This window comes from Mustela nivalis, assembly GCF_964662115.1.
Source record: "Mustela nivalis genome assembly, chromosome: 8".
NCBI classification, from domain to species: Eukaryota; Metazoa; Chordata; class Mammalia; order Carnivora; family Mustelidae; genus Mustela; species Mustela nivalis.
Genome location: NC_139027.1, coordinates 66,238,219 through 66,263,031, shown reverse-complemented (window position 1 = coordinate 66,263,031; position 24,813 = coordinate 66,238,219). Strand labels below are relative to the sequence as shown.

General features: G+C 39.3%; 1 protein-coding gene across 18 annotated transcripts in view; it reads left to right on the top strand.

Moving 5' to 3' along the window:
- The window catches only part of EML6 (EMAP like 6), a 278,846-nt gene that overhangs the window by 99,774 nt on the left and 154,259 nt on the right, over positions 1-24,813 (top strand). For all 18 annotated transcript variants that reach the window (XR_014314884.1, XR_014314885.1, XR_014314886.1 and 15 more), the window contains exons 3-6: positions 8,115-8,274; positions 12,368-12,466; positions 15,285-15,353; positions 23,823-24,008. Coding sequence is in view for 12 of the 18 variants with exons in the window: in XM_082743567.1 (XP_082599693.1) it covers positions 8,115-8,274; positions 12,368-12,466; positions 15,285-15,353; positions 23,823-24,008 (514 nt within the window). In the remaining 6 variants the exon portion in view is untranslated. The remainder of the gene's footprint in view (positions 1-8,114; positions 8,275-12,367; positions 12,467-15,284; positions 15,354-23,822; positions 24,009-24,813) is intronic.

The following is a 24,813-nucleotide window of genomic DNA, read 5'->3' as shown; positions in this document are numbered from 1 at the left end:
ACCACTGTTTGAGTCACTTAGGATTTATTAAACCCTCACAATTATGCCTATCTTCTTTCAAATAGGTACTGTTATTATTCTGATTTTATTCTTGTTTTGGGGGGAGCACATAGAAGTTAAGTAATTTGCTGAAGATGATTTGTGAGAAACTATTTTGTGCCAGTTAAGTAGAGGAGATAAGCTTCAGTGATGTACAGATGACTGTTTAATAGCGAGCTCTTCAAGAGAAAAAATGTATACATACACCCTCAAAGGTTTGTGATAAATTTTGCTGGTGTAAATGATGGGTGGCACACAATTTACAAATAATAGAAAAGTATTACACTCTACTGTAAATTTCATACAGCCAGTCGATTCTCATAGAATGCTTTCATTGATTTCTGTTGAACTCATGTATCTGTGGCCAAACTTTGGTTGCAGTTCAACTATGATCTGACAAAATCAGATGAGGAATGAATGCTTGATTACTCTGTGGTTCAGAAAAGAAGTCTCTCACGTCATTGACAAATGAGTGTAGTTCTGACATGAATGGTATTTTCAATTATATTACTAAGACAAAAGTGAAACAACAAAGACATATCTCGGAACTTCAATCATTTGCCAATGATGTGAGCTACTTCTCTGCTGAACTGGATGATATTTTTTGAATATTGGAAGAATATTTTCTAAATTTTTTGTGTGACTCACAATGTAACAGCTATAGACATGACACCTTTTAAAGTTTATTCTGCATTATTAGCATTTTATCCTTTTATGTCTTAAGTGCAGACAACTAACAAAACAATAAATCAAGCTTTATTTGTGGTGTTTTTTGATTTCCATGATGTAACTATCACAATGGCTGATTTCAAAACCACTAAAGTGATAGTATGGATTGAAAAGAGGTTTGCATTGACACATCATTCTATAGTATTTCTACCATAGAAAGAGGAGAATGGTAAATAGCCTCAAGATAATAGTCAAATGTAGTAAAATCATTAGGAAATAATGAGTTTTAGTGTATATTCTTTTAGTTGTAAGTTTATATAATTTAATATTTGACAGTGGTTGTGTTTAACAATTGATTCTGAAAATTGCTAAAATGTAACCGCTCTTGCTGATCAGTTTGAGCTGGCTTCAGCATGCCACTGCACACTTTGGTCCCAGGCAGCAAAACCACTATGCTCTTAATCACTCTTCTACATGGTATTAAAGCATTACTAGAGTATATTTCCATACCAATACAGGTATGGTGGTACTAAGCATGGAGGATATATTACATTTCTTTATTTTTCTAGATCACATTAACTCCCATTAAATGTACCACCCATCCAGATGGTTGAGAAGTCCAACTTGAGGGACTTCTGTGCTCAACCATTCGGGTACCCTTAGGCTCACACAGGTCAGGAACATGGCAATGGACCACTGGTGGTCTATCCACATTGTCATCACTTCCTTTCATCCTGCCAAAGCCTACCTGAGGCAGGGCCCTCCCTCTTTATGGTATCAGATAAGATTATGGTCCCAGTGATGGCACTCTAGTGCTGAGGGCATTCTGGGGGACAGACACTGGAGCACAGCAACCTCCATCTGTGGCAGCACTACCTCTAGGTTACTGTGTTCAGATAAAGCCTTCCTTTGCCTTTTCTTCCTTTGGTGCACATCCACTGAAGTTGGCCACTCCCTCTCCAGAAGGCAGCTGTCTCCCCACTTCCCTCAAACAGTTCAACCCAATCACATGGATGCACTTATGCACATTGGGAAATTTCTTTAATGTTATTTTCAAGGTAGGCAGAAAGAAAGGTTTAATGCTTTCCTGGTGAGACTATTTTAAAGAAGAGATAATAACATTAATCTATTACTGAGAGAATCACTGAAGTAGCCTGGGCAAAAATGAAATGAGGCTTTAAAAAGTAAAATCGGGGGGGAGGGGTGCCTGGGTGGTTCAGTCAGTTGGGTGTGAGACTCTTGATTTCTTGGGTCATGATCTTGATGTCCCGTGTTGGGTGCTGTGCTTGGCAGGGAGTGAGTCATCTTGAGGATTCTCTCTATCCTCTGCACCTCCCCCTCAAATAAATACATTAATCTTCAAAAAAAAAAAAAAAGTAAAAGTAAAGTCAGGGCCTCTTGGCTGGTTCAGTCAGTACAGCATGCAACTCTTGATCTTGGGGTTATGGCTTCAAGTCCCATGTTTGGTTTAGAGATTACTTAAAAATAAAATCTTTAAAAAAAGTGAAGTCAGAATCATGAGCATTTTTTAAATGCATGCTGTTGGAACAAGTACTCAAATATAATTTTTAGCCTTCAGGAATTAAGAGTGATTAATGTTGATTAGTGTTTTCTGTTTAACCTTTATAAGCAAGGCTCCCTCTTTCCATGACCCTATTAATTCTAATCTCCTCATGTAACATATTTGGAAATCAGCCTGATTTCATTTGACATCAGAAAGACATGCTTTAGCCCTCCTGGCATGCTGGAGAAACAAATCAATTCCTTCTCCCGGATAGGGTGATGAAAGTCCGCTGCAGTGCTTTCTATTGCTATGGTAACGGAAGATGGGATTTCCCAAGGGAAACAGATTTTTATATACACACAGAAAAGCAGTTCTTTAAAAGCTTGATCCCTTTTTTGTTGCTGCGTGTATAATATTATCAATGCAATAAACTGAGTACCAAAGGAAAAATTGAATGACACCCACCTTTTCATATAGGTGTGGACTGAGACCTCGAGTGATTCAAGACCTTCAGTGAAAGGGAGTCAGTTTTTAAAGTTTTAATATTGTGGCATTGCTTTTATAACTATAATGATTTGCAAGATTTGCAAAGGGCAAGTTTTCTTAGAAGAACACAGAAGAGACTTGATTTATGGACTCTCAGATAGCAGCTAGACTTACAATATAAGTAAGTAGGATTGATACTTCCAGTCTCAGAAAGACTTACAACACTGTAATATGATGAAGATGATGGGAGACCCAGAGTAGAACAGATATGTTGTGTAGTCACCATTACACAACACTTTACACTTCTGTAATCTTCTCCCTGGGAAGTACTCAATAGTTGGCTATTTCATAGATGAAATCTTATCAGAAGGATGTCAAGAGGTATGATTCTTTCCATGACAGCCCCTTTTATGGATATGGGAACCTAACTTCTTTTAATCTGTCGGCTCTTCTAAAGGCATTACTGCAGGGTAGATTTTAGGCTCAGGGCACCTCTGTGGAAGGAGCAAAGAACAATTTTGCAGTATGTGGCAGGGGGTGGATTTGGTTTTATGGGAGGAAAATACATACATATATACACATCTGTCATTTGAGTGCTTCTGAACTAAAATTCCAAAGATGCTTTGGGATTAGGCAAAAGCAGATCCTGCTTAAAACAATTTTCTGGAAATTCTTGAGTTCCTAAAGGCAGAGGTATGGGAAGAAGGGAATAGATACCTTGATGGTAACTTCCAACCTGCTTCTTGTAGAAGTGATTCTACAACTGTCCCATTCCTGACACCTTGTATATTATGCTCTTGCAAATCCAAAGATTAAAGTTTGATGGTTTTCCTCCTGGTCTCTGCTGAGGTTTAAAGAGTGCTGAGTGCTGTTGAAATGATATGACAAATTTAAAACAAAAGTGAAGTTCCATTTGGCTATACTCTAAAAGGTAGACAGAAGCCATCATTCTGGTGGAGGGAGTGACGTTTCTGGGGAGCTGATGGGAAGGTAACAAATGGCAAAATGAATAAAGGTTGTTCTCTGTTCTCTCTATTCTTGACATGGACATGGGTAAATAGAAACATTATGAGTCATTTTCAGCAATCAAGTTGCACACAAGCCAGAGAGGTGAGGTCAGAGAGTCCTGGCTTACAAAAGGAGAAACAAGAAAACTGATAATATATTCAAATGGCAAAGGTGGAATCTGGATCAGTGGTTATCACGCACTGGGAAGAGATGATGTGTAAAGAACAGCGAAAAAGGAGTTATGACAAAAAAATTTTTTTTTAATTTCCAATGTGAACTTTTTAATGAATGTGATCAATTATGAGCCTTGATGTGAAGGAAAAGAACAATAATGAGAGTAAAAATATTTGAAATCCATACTGAGATGTTTTTGGTCATACCACTGATTGAGTAGTTTAGATTGGCAAGTTATTTGGAAGTACTCTTTCAAGATTTCTTGAAAGCTGTCTATTTCATCCCCCACCCTATTCGAGGAAGCAAGAAAGGTTGGAAATCCTCAAATAGCAAGAACAACTGCCTGGAAGAGTGAATTTTTAAAAATTCTGTGTACTTCCATACCCCAGGCATCTACCAAATATTTCAAACATTTTAAAAAGATTTTATCTATTTATTTGAGAGAGAAAGAGAGTTGGGGTGAGGAGCAGAGGGAGAGGGAGAAGCAGACTTCCTGATGAGCAGGGAGCCTGATGCAGGGCTCAATCCCAGGGCCCTGGGATCAGGACCTGAGCCAAAGTCAGATGCTTAACCAACTGAGCCACCCAGGTGCCCCATCCAAACATTTTTAAACAGAAGCTATGATCTGGCAAACTTTCCGTTATGTCTCTTGATAGTGTCTCTGACCATGTAGGGGGATGACACACGTTCTCTGTTTTCCAGTTCTTGCGTACAACCTATTGCCCACATCAGTGTGGTGAGACAATACAGCAGCCATGATGTTGGCGTCATTTGCTCCCTCTTCTGCAGGCACTTTATTGCTTACTCTACCATGTGATGATCCGGTCAGACCCTCTTCTTGATAGTCCTTAGGACTCCGAGCATGGTGCTAACCTGAGGGATCTCCTTGGTTTCCTCACTAAAAATTGGGTTAGTCCATCTTTTCCCAGGATCAGGCCCCATAGGCTTTAACTCTAATGCTGCCAATTCTGTGAGTTTAAAAGTTGCCCAAGCAAATAACTTCAGGCAACTTTGACATGCTTAGGCTTTTCCTTAGCCTTCAGCACCCAAAAAGTTTTTTTCTCTTTCCCTTAAGTATCTCTTGACTCTTTTTTCCATCTACCCTACTTCTCCTTACCTAACTGTCGCCTATCTCCTCATTGGCCTCCTTGGCTCTTCTCCTAATACTTCTCACCCATCTGTCCTTCCCACTTCCTTACTGCTGCTGGAGTTACCTTACTAAAATATGCAACTGTTCATGCCATGTCCTCTAATAATTGGCAGTTGTGCCCTGACTTCCTGGCCTGCTTAAAAGGGCTTATAAGGCTGCCCTGGCCTACCTGACCCATCTCATTTTCTGCTACTGTCTGCGAGACTGAATTTGAGTGTTGTCTTTATACATGGATGCCCTTTGCCCTTTGTATATGTGTTACCTTTTTCTGGTACTCCGTATAAAGATTCCCTATGATATATTTTCCAGCAAGCCCTTGTTAGATGGCGACGCAGATCCTGGCAACGCAGGTGTTTCTTATCCCAGAGCTCCCAGGTGTTTCTTATCCCAGGGCTCTTCTGAGGGCTACAGAACTGAGATCTGGGGGGGGGGGGGGGCTTGCTATGCAGAGACTGGTGGTGGAGACAGCATCAAGGGTCGGATCCCACACTTTGAGCTGCCTCTGACACGCAGTGCCTCCCAGGGTATCTCCTCCCTAACCCCTGCATCTGGACCTGCACTCAGTCCCCCACACATCAGAAGCCATGACGCCTACCTGACCCTTGTTTGCCTTCCTGGGAAAACTTGCACTGCCCCCACCCTGCCCAGGCGGTGCCCAGGCCCATGGTCATCCCTGACCATACTCACAGGGAAACATCTGATGGAGGGGGCTGGGGTGAAGAGGCGGGCTGACCCATCTCAGGCCGCTGGCAGTTGGGCTGTGTCAGAGACGGGGAGCAAAGCTCTGCGGCTGTTCTTCAGGGGAGAGGCTAGAGGAACCAGCAGCAGGGATCTCCTGGGACAATTCTGGACGATTCGCTGTTGCCCAGAGGAACAACTGGCCCTGAGGATGTGCAGTGAATGTGGATTCCAGTTGCTCGGCCTTGGACCTTTGCTGTTGGATTGGGCCCCAGGGGCTGCTGCAGAAAACGCCAAGGTCCAAGTCTTTCCTCTGAGAAGGTGGCAGACTAGCGTTGCAGCTGGGGTTCTGTGCATTCCACTCTCCGGTTCTGGCCTCGGGCGGTACCACCCCTGCATAGCCTTTGGGCCAGTGCCCATCCCAACACCTGGCCTGACTCCTGGGCCTAAGTGCTCCTCACCGTGACTCTGAGGGTCAGGGGAAAGGGCACGAGGCATCACGGAGGACTGAGGTTTTCCTGACAGATGATACGAGCCAAACTTCTTACAGAGGCGTCCCACGTTAGGGGCCTCTGGCACTCGGAGTACCCAGGTGTTCCTCATCCCTGTACTCCTGCCCCCGGAAGAACTCGCCGAGATCCCCCTAGATCACGCTTCTTCCTTCAGGCGAGAGGTGTTAGGGCAGGAGCACCTGGGGCCTGATAGGCGGTCCTCTGAGCCGCCCCTGACGCGCAGTCCCTCCCAGCCCATCCTCTCCTTGCCCCTGCATCTGGCCTCTCACACCTTCTCCCCTCCAGCTACAGAGTGCGCCCTGCGGGTGCCACCTGCACCTTGTTTTAAAAGAAAACAAAAACCCAACGAAGCACCAGCCTGCGCAGGAGAGTGCATGTGGAACGGACCTGCAGTGTGCGGAGTAGTACCACCAGTGAGGACTGGTGCAGGGGGCCTTGGGAACACCCTGCAAGACATGGGGCACTGCGGCGCCAGGGTACAAGGGCCTGCGGAGGCCCTCGGTGAGGAAGGGGGATGGTACTCAAGGGTCCTGGGCAGAAGACCGCACAGGGTTTGGTGGGAGGCCCAGCAAGGGAGCTCAGTGGGGTGAGGATGAGGACGAGCTCAGGGGGATAGCCGAGGGAGTTTGGTCGCGGCAGAACTTGGGGGAAGCACACGTGTAGACCGGAGAGCGGCAGAAGTAATCTGTGTTTGAAAGACGCACGGTATCCAGAGAGACGCATGTGTTGCTTGTATATAAATGCCGGTTACACAAGCGTTGATAATGAAACTTGCTTTGAGTGCTTACTCTGAGCCCGGTGTTGTGCTGAAAGCTCTCTGTGCTGTATATTGTCTGCTTTTATGTTGTACCTCCATTTTCTAGATAAGGAACGGGAGACAAAGAGATGAACAAACCCAAAGAACCAGAGGTAGTAAGGGGCGGGCCCCTGCCAATCCAGGGCTGCTTATAGAGCATATATTTGTATTAAAATCATGCTGAAAGTTGAAAAGGAAAAAAAAAATGTCAATTGTGTAAATGTTGAAATCAGAAAAGAAAATTCTTTTATTGTGTAAATGGTCACTAGTTTATATAGGTAATGTGCCTTTTAAAAAAATTCTCAGCACCTATTTTTAGAAAAACACTTCTTTACACAATAATTTTAAAACAGTAGAGTAATTGCTCATCTAGGAATAGCAATAATGACCTTTCTTCCTCTTGACTGCTCCAGACTCCCTGAAATTCTAGTTGGTATTTGACCAAGTTTTATTTTGATTGGACTGTAGAGGAATAATGTTAAATAAACCACAAGCATGGTAATTTGTGGTTCTTTTGGTGTTAGTGATTTCTGTAAAATAGATATTTTCATTTAAAATGCATAATCTATGGCAACAGACATAGAAACAGCACTTGACTCTGAGACCCCTCCGTGCTTTGAAATCCTAATGAGGACGGCACCCGGAGCTTGTGCAAGCAGGTTTAATTAATTCTGAGAAGCACACTTTCTCCTAGCAACAGCTCTTTCCTTTTTTTCAAATTAAAGTCAAAAGCTAACTTGAAAAAGCTGAGTAATATTTTCAAAGTCAGTAAATATCCTGACATAAAGCAATTATAGAACCACATAGATTTTCTAAGCATAAAATTATGATCATAATAGTGTTTGATTTTCAAGGTAACCAAATGGGTAAAATCAGAGGAAATTATTGTTAAACTGTGCTAAGCCTCTTTTGCCATTCAACATTTCCATTAGACCAGCCAGGTAATTTATCGCTTTAGGACAGTTCAGACTCTTTCTCTTGAGATTCTCTTGTTAGATGACTGAAATGAGAAACATGTGGATTTTAAAAAAACATATTTTCCTTAACTTTGCTCAGGAGGACATGAAAAAAGGGTTGTTTTTTGTTTTTCTTTTTCAGCCTTGCCTTACACCCAGATAAAACTCTCGTTGCAACTGGCCAAGTTGGGAAGGAGCCATATATATGTATATGGGATTCCTATAATGTCCAGACTGTATCTATTCTTAAAGATGTCCATACCCATGGAGTCGCCTGCCTGGCTTTCGACTCAGATGGACAGGTGTGTATCTTTTTCCATTTCTGTTTTCTTTAATGATGTCTCACAAGTCACCTTGAATTACAGTGCACATAGCTTACAGGCTTAAAAGGTCTACTAATCTTGCTGCCTCCCCTTGTCCGCCTCCTAGAATCCTCCCCTGTTAGATCCCTTCCAGCTGTTGCTCTGACCTCCAGCTCTGGGTGGGCCCCAGTTTTGTTTCCCTCAGTCTCCTTATTGGTTGAAAAGCCTACAGAAGGAAACAGTGGATTCAAGTTGATCCGATCCATCGTGACTCAGCAATTACACTTTGTCTTCCATTTTAGCCTCCTAAATTTGGAATCAGAGTTGGACCAAACCTTTTTCATAGACTTCAAGCCCTGAGCATCTCCTTGGTTCCCTTTATTTTTAAAGGATAGCACCACCTCCTAATAATTCACTGAGAAGATACTCTTTAACTCTTTACCTTGAGGTCTCTTCTAACTCCTACTTCTCCCTATCCATTCCCTGCAATTCAAGTAGCCACTGAGTCCTGCGTGTTTGTGACAATCTTTACAGTCACTGTCACGTACAGTCTCCCCTACCCATTCTCTACCACTGTCCTTTACGTTCCAAATCCATGGCCTGCCTGACAGTTGAAACAACCTCTAACTACTAGTCTCCACACCATTGGTTGCTTGCTTAAACATTTCACCAACTGAAAATATTGTGAGAGCATTATATTTTTTTAATTATGGATTTTTCTTCTTTTTTTTTTTAAATTAACATATAATGTATTATTTGTTTCGGGGGTACAGGTCTGTGATTCATCAGTCTTACACAACACCTAGTACTCCCCACAACACATATCCTCCCCATTGTCCATCACCCATTCACCCCATCCTCTCACCCACCTCCCTTCCAAGAGCCCTCAGTTTGTTTCCTGAGATTAAGAGTCTCTTAGAGTTTGTCTCCATCTTTGGTTTTGGCTTGTTATATTTTTTTCCTGTCTTCCCCTCTGATCATCTGCCTTGTTTCTTAAATTTTATTTATCAGTGAGGTCATGTGGTGATTGTCTTTTTCTGACTGACTGATTTCCCTTAGCACAATACCCTCTAATTCCATCCAGATTGTTGCAAAAGGCAAGATTTCATTTTTTCTGATGGCTGAGTAATACTCCATTGTGTGTGTGTGTGTGTGTGTGTATATATATATATATATATATATATATATATATATACCACATCTTCCTTATCTATTCATCTGCTGATGGACTTCTGGGCTCTTTACACAGTTTGGCTGTTATGGACATTGCTGCTCTACACACTGGGGTGCAGGTGCCCCTTCAGATCACTACATTTGTATCTTCAGGTAAAGACCCAGTAGTGCAATTGCTGGGTCACAGAGCAGTGAAAGCATTACTTTAAAAACACCAAAAGCTTGGAGAACTCCGTGAATGAAGTCCACACTTTGTGGCTGGGTATTCCAGGCTACCCAACTTTTATAGCTTTGTCTTTTATCTCCTTGCCGTCACACTGGACACATCCATGAGATTCCTCTACCCGACCTTGCACTTTTGTTCCTCCAGCCCCTCCCTCATACTGTTTCTCCACCTTAAGTGTCCTACTCACCCTCCTTGCCACTTAAAGTGATTCATTCTTCCAAGACACTTCAAGGGTCTTCAAAGGACACACTTCCTGATGCCTTCCCAGGACCCCTAACAAACTTTGCTTCTTGCCTTTGACTTCCAGCAGCCTTTGGCAGAAAAGATTTGTTAATGTTACAGATGACAGTTACATGTCGGTTTTCAAACTGTGTTACAGAAAAGGCAGTCCACACACACAGGGAGGATTCCTAACTAGTACTGCCTTCACCTCCTCACTAAGGCTGTGCCTTTTCCCCAACCTTTTCAGTGATCCTGGGCCACCCTTCCTTGTATATCTGCCAATTAATTTTTTTTAATTTAATTTTTGGCAAAATTCAGAGTTAATTTTGTAGGGGCATGCTGTGGAAAGACCTGTGCAATTATTCTGAGGCTTTACCAGCCTGAGAGTTGGGGGCAGTTTGAGTGGATTATAGGACTTGAGCTGGTTTGAGTCACTTTTCAAACAGTTACATTTGCTTAGTGTTTCCTGCTGTTTTGAGAGGGTAGTGATCATTATTAGATTCAGTACATATGTAGACCCCTGGCATTCATAGTTTTTGATTTAACTACTCTGTAATCTCATCCAGGTTTAGTCCACTGTGATTCCATGTCTATGGAGAAAGCTGGTAGTCCCATTTGTTGAGATTTGCAGTTAGTGACTTCCTGACTAAATTGAGTGAATGTCTGAATGCATACACAAGTGTAAACATATGCTTAGATGAGTACCTATATGCATATTCTCTGATTTTGGTTTTCTAGCAAACATTATCAGAATTTGTTCAGAAGCATCACAGGAAAAATGTAATGCAGCAGAAGGAAACCCAGATTTAATATCGAGTTCTTTTGTTAGTTTGTGTTAAAATTTTAGCTATTCTCCTTTAGGTTCCATTTGGAAGGGTGAGGGTCAGGGTGGACTACATGGTACTTAACTGTCAGCTGAGAAAAATAACCTATTTGCTGGCCGTGATGGATTTCCTGGCTTATTGATGCCTATTGCTTCGGGTCTGCCTTATTCCCTGGACAGAGTTCACTGGAATTGAGTGATATTTAGAAAATGACAAATGGCCATCACCTCTCAAACAATAAAAGGTAATAGAAATGCTTTTTAGATAGCCATGGGGCCTGTAAGTACAAGTGAATAAAGTAGATTACTTTGGGCTTTTTTCAATCAAGAAATGTGGGTTTTACTTTAGTACCCGTGCTTATTACAAAAAAAAAAAAAACCAAAACAACTAAATGGAATTCACACACTTCAGATTTTTCTTATATGGACAAAAATGCAACCATATATTATAATTTCCATTGCTGGGATGCTTTATTAAAACTTACAGTAAAGAAAAAAACCAATAAAGACCCCCTTTCTTAAGGGCACATTTTAAAAGTTCCAACTGTGTATTTTTTATACTAAACATTATTGATCGAAGCCATCTTTACTGAAGAAAACTGAATAATCCCTGCATAACACATTTGCATTTAGCCATATGTGACTATCATTCCACTTATATGCGTGCGCGCGCGCGCACACACACACACACACACACACACACACACACAAACATATTGAGTGAAATACATAAGCTCAGATACTCTTATTACTTGGGTGATACTATACTTTCAAAACCCTTCGACTTATTTCACCAATCCATACTACAATCCTGCAAGGTAGATCTAACACCTATTTTGTGTTCATTTTACAAATGAGGAAAATGTAATTTAATGAAGTTAATTAATTTTGCAAGGTCTTAGATCTGGCTCCTCACAAGTCAAAAGAGAAGTTAAATCGACTTAACTTCCAGGCCTCTGTCCATTACACAGTGCGATTTCCGTAGGCGGGGCCATCCTGCTAGAACCTCCCTCTGATGTTTGGTGTTTCTAATACATGTTTGGATACTTTTGATTTTGTGTATCCTTAAATGTGTTAGATTTTCTTTTCCCTTGAGAACAAGTTCTGATATAAACCCAAAGAATTTAGGCTAGGAGATGAAGTACCAGATTACTTTTACCAATGTGTCACCTAAAATGTTTGTGGAACTAAGGAAGTTAAGAATGAATGCAATGTTCATGAGGAGTTTCCTTCCCCATGTGTTCGTCAAACCCTTTCATTGAAGTAGTTTGGCAAGACTTTTAGTCTGTAGAATCCTAGATGTCTTTATTCTCACATTAATATTTTAAATTTAAAAATTAAAAAGTTTTTTAAAAAATGTGTATTTTGCCTTCAAGCTGTGTTCTGCTAGTATCAACTAGTTAAATCAGAGGCTTTGTGATGAAGGAGTTGTAGCTTTGATGTTTTTGAAATTTCAGTATGTGCTAATAGAAGTTGTCTGTGCTATCTTTAGTTGTGGTCTTAAGATGGATTTTGAGAAATAATTTTTTTGCAGATGTTCAACGGTTGGCCCAGAATAGGTCATCAGGGACCAATTGTTGAAAGAAGTAATGGATAATAAGAAACGTGCCCATCAATTTGAGCTATTAAATTGTTGCTCTTATTCTTAGCGTTTGGCCTCTGTGGGATTGGATGCCAAAAACACAGTCTGCATTTGGGACTGGAAGAAGGGAAAACTTCTGGCCTCTGCCACCGGCCACTCCGACCGGGTAAGAAGAGCTTGTTGGATTGAACCATGCGGTTTTCGTAAGTGTGAGGGAATTGTGAAGTAGCTTTCCAGAGTTGTCCTATTTTTTAAAAGTAAAGTTTCCATATAAGGGCTTTTCCTACATATTCAACCTAAAAACTGTACTTAAAAAATTAATTTATGATTAATAACTATGTCAGCATGATCTCTTCTGATGATCGGATGCTTTCTTTAAATTGTTACTACTTTTCATAGGTAAAGAAAATTTTTGATACTGGCATTTAGCATCTTGATAAAATCAAAATGGAATTGAATTTGAAATTATATGTAAAGTTTCGTTGTATTCGTTTAGAAATGGAAGTAGTTAGAAAATATTCACAAAATGTGTTTCAAATGTATAGTTCATTTTATTTTAAAAATTTATTTATTTCAGACAGAGTGCAAGCACAAGCAGGGGGCAGGGGCAGAGGGAAAAGCGGATTCCCAGCTGAGCAAGGAGCCAAATCTGGGGCTTGATCCCAGGACCCTGGGATTATGACCTGATCAGAAAGCAGACTGTTTTAACAACTTAACCAGTTGAGCCTCCCAGCTACCCCACAGTGTATAAGTTTTAACTTCAAAAGAATGTAATGACAACTTTGGGATTCTTTTTTATTTTGAGAATCTTGAATAAAAACTGTGGCCTGCTTGTCATCATATTGAATTCAGTGTGATCAGAAATAATTCCATATAGTCATAGCAGGCAAGATAGGATATGAAGCAGATCAGAAATCTATTCTCCATTGTCTTGCTTAATTAAAATAATTTGGCCACTTTTTTTGTCTTGATTTTCTAATTTCAGAAAAAAAGTGAATTTGCATGACTGTCTTAAATTGATTACTAGTTTTGTACTTTGTTTCCTTAATGTCAGTGTCTATGCTAAATGAGGCCCAAATTAGATATTAAATTCACTGTCTCTTCCTTAGTTTGAGCTCTAAAGTTTTTTCTTCATCAATGGAGAATCACAGTTTTAAGATGACCCCATAGTTGTGGCTGCACATTTGGGCAAATTATACTCAAGGATTAAGTTCTCAGAAAGTCCAGGAATGACCAACCGTGGAACTTTGGTGTTGGAAGAGGCCTGACACCCTTCTGGCCCCAATGATTCCTACTGTTGGCCACACATAAGAATTCCCTAGGGAGGTTTTACAGTGTAGTGTTGCTTGAGCTCTACTCCCAGGTTATTAACTTACTGGTAATTAATTGGTATTAACTTAGTACTTAATGAGCAGGTTGAAAATATTTGTGGTACTCACATTTTTGATATATCCATCCCATCATATCTTATAAAGTAAGTTGGATTAGACTAGATCAGTATGTGAATTTCTTACTATTTTGTTCATATATTTTACACTTTCTATTTAGCAGTAGATTATGAAATGTGTAGTACTACTCTAGCGCAAACTCTTTTTATTTTAACAACCTAGAATGTCATAATGAAATACTGTTCTTTTAGAACACTGTTCTCCCAGACTCCATAATTTCTATCAGGTTTAATCTTTATTACTGGTGCCAGTATGAATTATTACTGGCTCCTTATGGGCAAATGATTATCTTCAAGATTATTTCAGTGGCTAAAATACTTAATCCCTAGCACTCAATTATGTAATGAGTGCTTTATAGCCTGCAAAATGATTGTACATATATTATCTTAATTGACCTCATAATAGAACTGAGGTGACATCATTTATTTTAGAGATGCTAAGACTAGCCTGAGGTTGCATAGATAAAATGGGCCTCATTGGAACTTGGTACTTGGACCAAGTACTTTCTTCAGTGCTCTTTCTGTGGTCTATAATTGCTCCTTTCTACCTAACTGAGGATTATGTGTTCTCCTTTTCCCTCTGATGATTAGTCCATATATCTCCTTCATATGTGATCAGAAATTAGCAGCCTAAGCTCTTTCTCTGATTTAGATTCCAGCACTGACAATTACTCGTTCTATTAGAGCTTCACAGAATGTGGTCCATGGGCTAACTGCCTAAGACTTTCTTGGGGTCTGCTTAAGAATGCATATGCCTGGGCCCAGTTTCAGACCCACAAAGTGAGAATCTTTCAGCTGGACTGGTGAAATATGCATTCTGAGCAATTACCGTGGGTGATCTGGACCCTAAGGTTGACACAGTCTTCTCTTTCTTCTTCCCAAAATGCAAAACTGCTGGCAAATTGGTTGCTTTTCTTAAAGAATGGCAAGTAGTATTAGTGGGTATGTTTTCAGTTTCTTGAAAAACTGAAAATAAAATGGTATCTTGGATCTGATTCAAATGACAGGCTAAAGGACTATTTTAGGTGGGCTAAGTTAGGTGCCAAATAAATGCCTCTGCCTTATGCTTATGAATATTAACTTCTATGTTTATGAGAAAGTGTTGGCCACATTGAATTGCATTTGACTATTAAACATCTTCCTACTTAAAAGAAACACTTTGTAACTCTTTCTGTTTTTATTATAAAGCTACCTCCAAAGTATTTTATTATCATTGTGTAAAGGTATAGAAAATTTGATAAAAAAATTATTCTAAGTCATCTCAATGGACTAAGTTAAAAACATGACACCAGTGTGTCACATGGATTATGGTTAATTATTCTTTATTCAGGCCTAAGGTAAGTAGATGTGAGGCAATAAATAAAACATGTGTTAGCAACTCTTGACCCATCACCAAGCCAAATCCCCATTTTTCAGTCTATGCAGGTAACATTGTGTCCTAAGTGTTAGGAAGAAGTCTTAGCGGTTGAACTGATATTGGCAAGAAAGCAAAAACACACAATTGACCAACATAGCAATTTTTAATTTTTTTGAACAGATTTTTGATATTTCCTGGGATCCATATCAGCCAAACAGAGTGGTTAGCTGTGGAGTTAAACATATAAAGGTAAAGTAGTTATTTTTAAAAATTTGGAGTAACTTGTATGAAAAGAATTTAAGGTGCTTATATGTATAATTGGCTGTTGAGAAATGGCTCAGCTTTATTTATCTTACATTTGGAGCCCTCATACCTGCTTCTTTGATTATGAAGCAAGTTGACTTCAGCTAATGGGGCTCTTTGAGAACTACAGAGTAGGGACCATCAAGGAGAGTGTCCAGGAGGCAGCCTAAGAGAAAACTTCATGTTAATTAAATGCTAAACTGAATATTCAGAGTCCTTCTAAGGATTGCAAGTTTTAAAAAGGTTCTTATTTTAGTACTGTGAATTATGTTTTTACATTTTGATGAAAGTTTACACATACTGCATATCAAAACTGTTCTGCTGGTATATGTTCTTTTAGAAGGGAGGTGCTTTGTTGGGCTGGAATTAGAAATAGAGGGATACATAGTACAAACCTTCCTGGATCATTGGTTTTTAAATGTCCCTGTCTTCCCCTAGACTACACAGACTGAATTACCGCAAGTGGCTCAGGACCTACCTTTGGCTATTTGCTTCTTTCTTCTCTTGTTAAACAGGGAGCAAAGTCAACACCATTAACTTTCTTTGCTCTGATATAGCAAAAATTTCTCCTGGACCCTGGGATATGCCCCAGGATCTTCTGTCTACAGGTTTGTAGTTAATAGAAGTTAAAGTTCATAACTGAAAGAAACGTAAGGATTACTTGCTTGACTTCAGTGTGGATCTCGCTGGTACAAAAATGTTGCATTTTTGTCTGAACAGAGTAGGTATCTGTATTATTGCCCCAGCGAATTCCTCCTGTTTCCCAGTTCTTTCATTCTTCTTTGAGTCTAGTTTTTTATGATCCTCCCCATTGTTCTACTTCATAGTTAGGGACAGTGATCAAATGCTCAGAAATAAATATGCTGAGGGATGTAAGACTTAAAGAATATTACAAAACTTTACAGAGGAATATTTTTAAAAAGGCTTGAACAAACGGAGAGGTAGCCTTGGTTCTGGACACTACATCTAAAAATTACAAACACATCATTTCAATCACATTCAGTACAAGGTCAGTTAAAATCTCTAGAAGTTTTTTTTTACTGTTGTCTGACATTTCCTTTTCAGTTACTCTAAGTTAGTCTGAAAGGATAAAAAATGAGAATCAAGAACTTAGATAAAAAAAGGATAATGAAGAGGAAACTGCACTAAGCATATTATGAAATGTATCAGACTGGGATAAGGATAAATAAGAACAACAACACAACAAAAAACAAAGCTGAGAAATAGACTTTAAAAGGGATAATAATTTAGAATAGTATCTTGACCAGTGGGCCCTAGAACAGTTTGTTAACTATTTGGGGGGGAAACGTGATATATTATTACTTCATACAATACACGAGAATAAATTCTTTGTGAATCCAGGAGTTACATGTTTAAAAACTATAAAACAATTAGAAGAATATCTAAGTAAATGCTTAACTGCTCTCAAGTAGGTGAAAGGCCTTTATGAATGTAAAAGCAAAGTAAGAAACCTTAAAGTATAACATTATAGATTCAATTATATAAACATTAAAACAATCTGTCTACCTACCCCCAAACCCTAAGAAACAAAAGAGGCAAGCCACAAATGAGCAAAGCATAAGCCACAAGCATGGTAGATAGAATTTGTGTTTGTTCTTGAAATGTCAAGACCTCCAACAAACCTGTACAATGGACAAAGGACATGTATACTTGACAAAAACAGAAACACTGTTGGGTTATAGATACATAAAAGTCTAAACCTCGTTAATAAGGAGTATAATTTTTTTTTTTTACAAGATTTTATTTATTTGACAGAGATCACAAGTAGGCAGAGAGGTAGGCCGAGAGAAAGGGGGAAGCAGTCTCCCTGCTGAGCAGAGAGCCCGATGCGGGGCTCAATTGCGGGGCTCAATTCCAAGACCTTGAGATCATGACCTGAGCGGATGGCAGAGGCTTTAACCCACTGAGCCACCCAGGCGCCCCAGGAGTGGAAATTTTAAAATAACATACTTACTTTTAAATCTTTTTTTTTTTTTTTTTAAGATTTATATATTTATTTATTTGACAGAGATCACAAGTAGGCAGAGAGGCAGGCAGAGACAGAGGGGGAAGCAGGCTCCCCGCCCAGCAGAGATCCCAATGTGGGGTTTGATCCCAGGACCCTGGGATCATGACCCAAGCCGAAGGCAGAGGCTTTAACCCACTGAACCACCCAGGCGCCCCTAACATTCTTATTTTTAATCCATCAAAATTATGATTAAGATCTACCAAGTGTTGGCAAAGATTTAGTGAATGAACACTTTCAGAGCTTGGTGTGGAGGGGTAAACGAGTACCAGAAATGAACACTTCCGGACTTTCTATCCAGAAATTCAGTAATATCTATCAGTAGCTTTAGAAATGTTGGTATCCTCTTAGCCAATAATTTCTTTCCAGTGTTAGTATGTGTGCTGTCAAAGAGAGCACAACCAGTAATTTCATATCTTGGAATTTATCTCAAGGAAATCATTAGGAATATGAACCAAGGATGGGTTCATTGTTGAATAATTTACCAAAAGCAAATAAAACCAGACAAAAGAAGACCTGAAGCCACCTAACTGCCCCCAGGTGGTTAAATAAAATATGGTATATCCATAAGGAGAAATACTGTGCAATCATTACAAGTCATGGTTTAGATGATTTTTTTAATGTTATTAGGAAATAGGCAAGATTTATTTACAGTCTACTGGTTGTGGTAAATTTGCTTTGATTTTTTTTTTTTTTCTTTAGAAGTAATCTTTTTTTTTTTTTAAAGATTTTATTTATTTATTTGATAGATAGGGATCACAAGTAGTGAAGTAATGTATGTTTTTGTATAGGAAGTAAACTGGAAAGATATCCTAAAATGTTAAACAGTTAATGAGTACATGAGTACATGAGCTGATGATTAATTTTTTCTTTCTTCTTAAAATTATTTTATAATAACATATTTCCAAAATAAAAAAGTAATGAAGAAACGAAACAAAAAGATAAAGCTATAGGCTCTATTACTCAAAGGTATCAAGTGTCCTACCAGTACCTTAGGGCTTCATTAACATTTTGTTATCCTTGTGCAAAAACCTGAGAATATGTTTGCTCACATACGGGGACTTTTTGCTTTGGCAGCAGTTGGAGGGTCCTTCATTGTTTGATGTAGTCCACCTGAAAGACTCATTAAATTTGATAACATTAGTTGTGTTTCTATCATGTGAAGGACTAAAAATTGATCCTACTTACAATCTACTTGATGTATAGCTATTAAAACATTAAAACAGAACAATTTATAAGAGAGGTAAAATCAAAATTCTCTAGTGATAACGGAGAGATCCCAACTGGCTAGGGGAATGTTAAGCGGTTTAGAAAGGGGATGATATTTGAGCTGAGCCTTGGTGGATAGGTACGTTTGGTAGGGAGAGCTTGGAAGGCAGCATTACCCAAAGGAGGGGAGGGATTGCACTTCAGTCATGAGTTAATGGGAGGCATTGATCATCCATAGAATCTTGGCACTGGGGAGTAGAAAGGTCCTTAGCCCATCATATATTCAAAGATTATAAGTGTTTTCATCATTGAAGACCTTCTTTTCTAATTTTCCCAGGAAACCAGTATTTTGAAAAAAATTTTGGTCAGGAAATAGCCATTAAATAGTAATTCCCTTTGCAGTTTTTATTAATCAAAGATAAATGTATCTGCCAACAGAGTTTCTGATCAGTCTAACAAATTGCAAAGGCACTGAATTGTTCTCTTAACCCACAATCAAAGAATTACGTGAGATCATGATAAGCCTAGTTTCCAGTAGGCTCTGATGGCTCTCTAGAAGTCTGAGACTCTGACCCCAGAGCCATCATCTAACCTGCATATCCTGTGGTTGTGGAAGCCAAAATGTAGAAGACTATTTGACTTTCAATCCTTGTTACCTCCTTCTCCTTTACTCTAGGAAAGCTACTTAATCTCCCTGAAGCTGAGTTTCTCTAAAACAAACAAACAAACAAACAAACAAACAAACAAGGGGTACTTAAGTGGCTCTGTTAAGCTTAGACTAAGGCCATGATCCCACAGTTGTGGGATCTAGCCCCACCTCAGGCTCCCTGCTCAGCAGGAAGCCTACTTCTCCCAACTCTAGCCAGTTGGGATCTCTCCATTATCACTAGAGAATTTTGATTTTACCTCTCTTATAAATTGTTCTGTTTTAATGTTTAATTGCTTGTGTTCCCTCTCTCACTGTTGTTTCTGTCAAATAAATAAATAAAATCTTAAAACAAACAAAAAAACCCTAGAGGGTTGTGGATCACCACCATCTGAATTTATTAAAAGTTACATTAAACAGGGTGTGGAGCGAGTAAGGGCACAATAATGTTAATTTTCTTCCCTTCTCCTGGGATCACAAATATGGTGGCACAAGATAAGATTTAAATTCAGTCTCTGGCTTTCTGTGTAGAACTCTTTCCACTTGGAAATTATTTCTTCAGTGATCTGTCTTGGCCTGACTTCCCCCCCCAAGAACAGATTATGAAAAATAACAGATTAGCTGCTTAATTAATGATTTCTCCAGCATCTTCACTATTTCTTTCCATCCTTGCTTAGGTCTTTTAATCAGTTAATTCTAAAAACAGAGACCTATAAAACCCTAGAACTTCATCTGAAAACAGAGCTGTTTATCCCATTAAGTGTGTTAATTATGTTTTAGCAGGCAGGCATCTCTTTTTTTTTTTTTTTTAAAGATTTTATTTATTTATTTGACAGAGAGAAATCACAAGTAGATGGAGAGGCAGGCAGAGAGAGAGAGAGGGAAGCAGGCTCTCCGCTGAGCAGAGAGCCCGATGCGGGACTCGATCCCAGGACCCTGAGATCATGACCTGAGCCGAAGGCAGCGGCTTAACCCACTGAGCCACCCAGGCACCCCTCTTTTTTTTTTTTTAAGATCTTATTTGAGAGAGAACACAAGCAGGATGAAGGGCAGTGGGAGAGGGAGAAGCAGACTGTCCGCTGAGCAGGGACCCTGATGCAGGGCTGAATTCCAGGAGCCCAGGGACCCAGGATCATGACCTGAGCCTAAGGCAGACGCTTAACCTACTGAGGGACTCAGGTGCCCCCAGGCATCTTTTCCTAAGCAAAAATAAGTATTTTTGACCTCAAATGGAATAGTCTGCAAATGCCCATCCAGTCATCTTTATTGATTTTGTTTAGAAGGAAATCCACAAGTTTGAGCAGCTTTCAACAAATATTTTCATTATCTGTATTTTCTAGAACTAATTCCAGGATCCCCACCTTCCCCACCCCCACTCAATTGAGTGAGCAAATGAATGATTCCAGTCACAAGTTGAATGCAAATCTATTTGATGCACTCCCAGAAAATATTTTCATGTGTATCTAGGGTGAAATCCTGTTTTTGCAAATTCCCAGCGTTTGGCAGACAGGCAAATTTCAATTACCTGAAATGAATGCTTGAAAACAGGAGCAGTTGAGCATTGTCATGCTTGCTTGGTTTCACAGCAGATGAGCCTCCCAAGTTTGTGGATATTGTCGGTCTTTCTCTAGTCCTTAGTCACAGATAGAAGGGACACTGGAGATTACCTTGAGCCAGATGAACTCCAGGGTAGCTGCCAGTCCTAACAAAATTAGCATTACAATCTGGCAATTGAGTTTGGGGAAGATAAACAATGTCTGTTCATTTGATGTGGATTTACTGATGTGTTGCTACTGTAAATTGTCACTGTTTTCCAAATAGCAAGTGCTTCTGGAGAAGACAGAATCAGAGATTTGCCATTTCTATGAAAAGTCTCTTACCTGCTCTGGCATTATATCTATAGGTGACTTTTTAGAGAGTCGTTGGATTATTTGGAATGTTTCATGTTGGCATTGTTGCCTCCTACTGGATGATTTAATCAGAAAGCCTTTGGGTCTGAGGAGGATGGTCTCTCTCTGTTTAGTGGTTGTCCATTAGAAATATTTCAGTAACTCAGGGGTTGTATGTAAGTGATGAATCACTGAATTCTACTCGAGAAACCAACATTGCACTATATGTTAAATACCAAAAATTTTTAAAAGTGTTTCAGTAACTCAGATCAGAGGTGCACATTCTAAGTTAAATAATAGCTATAAAGCAATTATTCTTCTTTAGGAATAATGATTTGTAAAATTATTACTCTACTTTTAATCTTCATGTATGGGAGACATGGTGAGAAAAGGAAATGGCCACCTTGTTTGGTTTTTAGCATGTTTGTAAGTGTTTACATCTAGTAGTTTGTTCAGGTTGCAAGTTAATACTTAAATGTTTTCCCGAAGTGTGGACCTAACCATCTTTTCTCCAGATCTTTTTCTTCTTTCCATACTTTTCATAAAAGTAGTGTGTGCCCAAAGAAACCAATCACCAGAGTTGATACTTGCCTCCTTAATGAGAGAAGAATCCTGTATTGTCTCACGGGGTTGCACACCCGCCTCTCATCCTCCCTAAGAGGCCCTCCTCCAGAGTCCCACAGTCGCACCAGAGTCCCAGACCTCCCCAGTGGTACAACCATCCCAGAACTGCTTCCCTCAATACTTAAATACTCTGAGAGGGCCACCATTTTTCCTCTCCCATAGGCACAAAATATTTGGCTTGTCATTGATTTTTCCTCACATTTTTTAAAATTTTTTGTCTCTTTGACAAATCCTGCTGTCCTCATCCCTGATGTAACTTCTTCCTCACCACTGATCCAGATCCTAGCCTTGCTCATTCCAAGTGATTCAACGTGGTTCTCTATTTTTGAATTTTCTTGCCACTTGTATGTGGTCTGAAGATGCTACCTTCAAACTGTCTCTTGCACTCTAAGTATCTTCATTAGACTTAAAGTTCTCAAGGCAAAATCAAGATTTCAATATTTTCTCGTGCAAGACCCACTTTGAACCCTTACCTTGAGCAAACCATGTCAGCCCCTTTGCCCTCACTTCCAAATGGGAATGATAGGAATAGCTGCTTTAGCCTGTTGTCAGGGGATATTAGGAAGATCAAATAAACGTAAAGAACCTTTATATACTGAGGGGCTATATACACAGCAGGAAAGTCATACCAGTTCATACATTTAAAAAACCATGTCAAAGCAAAATACTTAATTTCTGTATAACCATGGAAGTCTTGCTATTACTTTCTATACAGTAGCTCAAGCTTTATGCATAGCGATTCTCGCACATGATAGATTATACAACGAAAACTAAAAAGCTTAATCAGTTATTTGGCTATATGAAAAGATAACTCATAGAAAAGTTTTTGAGTAACATTTCTACAGTGAAGATTTATCACAAATTTTAGTTAAAAAGACATTATTTCCAAATGTCTGGAAAAAAATGTCTGGAAGATATCTTAACACATTAGCAGGATGTTGTGGATATTTCCGTTTTCCTCTTTATACTTTTCTGTATTTCTAAACTTCTCTACAGTGAACCTAGACTGCTTCTGTAATTTGCCTAAAAATGAAAAACCTGATGATTTGTCCGCTTTATTCTAATTCTGAGAACATTGGCCTTTTGTATTTAATCATCATTAAGCATTTAGTAAAGTTTGGGAATTTTAGAACTTTTGAAAGTTAAAAAAATACCTTTAAAGTTTTTCTTATGGTGCTATCAGTTGGCTGAAAGGTTTTTATAGTTCTGCTGGTTGCAGTAGAACAAGGTAAATTATATGTGCCTAGTTTGGCTATAGCAAATGATGGAAATGGAGGTTCCTCAAAAAGTTGAGAATAGAGCTACCCTATGACCCAACAATTGCATTACTGGGTATTTACCCCAGAGATCTAGTGATCTGAAGGGGCATGTGCACCTGAATGTTTATAGCAGCAATGCACAACATCTGACCTATGGAAAGAACCTAGATGTCCACCAGCAGATGAATACATAAAGAATATGTGAGTGTATGCGTGTATGTATATATATACACATACACACCACATATTCACAGTGGAATACTATGCAACGACGTGGGTGGAAGTAGAGGGTATTATGCTAAGGGAAATAAGTCAATCAGAGAAAAACAATTATCATATGATTTCACTGATATGTGGAATTTAAGAAACAATGCAGAGGATCATAGGGGAAGAGAGGGAAAAATGAAAAAAGAGGAAATCAGAGAGGGAGACAGACTATAAGAGACTCACTCGTAAGAAACAAATGGAAGGTTGCTGGAGGGATGGGGTGTGAGGTAATGGGGTGGCTGGGTGATGGACTTTGGGGAGGGTATATGTCGTGGTGACCATTGGGTGTTGTGTAAGACAATGAATCACAGACCTGTACCCATGAAACAAATAATACATTATGTTAATTAATTACATTTAAGTTAAAAATTCAAGGGCAGGGGGCAATAAAAGATTTAGCCAAAAAAATGTACTGAAATAGAAGCAGATACCGATAATGTAATGCATCAGAATGAAGACATTACTTTGGGATCTGTTCATTTTATGACTTTGCAGTTTTGGACACTCTGTGGAAATGCCCTGACTGCAAAAAGAGGGATATTTGGCAAAACGGGGGATCTTCAGACCATCCTTTGCCTTGCATGTGCCAAAGAAGACATCACCTATTCTGGTGCTTTAAATGGAGACATCTACGTCTGGAAAGGGCTCAATTTAGTCCGCACCATTCAAGGCGCACATAGTGTGAGTATGTCCATGTGGAAAATGGGTGATTATTTATTTGAAAAGTTGACATCATAAATATGTGGGGTTTTTTTTCTGTTGTTTTAGAATCCGTGGACCCTGCTGAACCCTCTCTACACATTCACAAAAGAATTCTCAAATTATTTTTGTTCACCTAAAAGAAATATTTCAAAAGCTTAATAATTTAGCCTTCACCTCAATTATTGGTTCATTAGTGTTATTATTCACCAACATCTAGAAGAATAAAATTATTTTATGATCCTTTTCATCTTCTAGATCAATACTTCTCAAACTTTAAGGTAGCCATGAATCTCCTGGGGATCTTGTTAAAATGCAGATTCTGACTCAGTAAGTCTGGGATGATGCCATTGCTGCTGGCCTGGGGCCCGTGTGTTGAATAGCAAGAGTGTAGATAAGTATTGTTTTTACACTGGTTAGTAAGGGTAGATATTTCCTCGCTCTGAATGAGTAAGCATCACTGCCATGTCTGAATCACAAATTAAAATGCAAACAAACCATTGATAAACTTCTCTCTTATAAGGGTCTGCTTTGTAAGAACAAGGGCAGACTTTACTTCTGACCATTCCGTTCTCTCTTGACACGTGATAATGGTTACATTGCCGTATCTATAGATGATAAAATGGAAATGCCCAGAAGAATGGGAAGTGTGAAAGCTGAAGCTTATTGTAGTAAATGGAAACAGGGTAAAAAATTTTTTGGAAACTTACCAGACCTGTAACTAATTGCCTCCACACTAGTCACCTATTACTCTTAATACAAAGAAAAGTTGAAGCACATCTTAGCA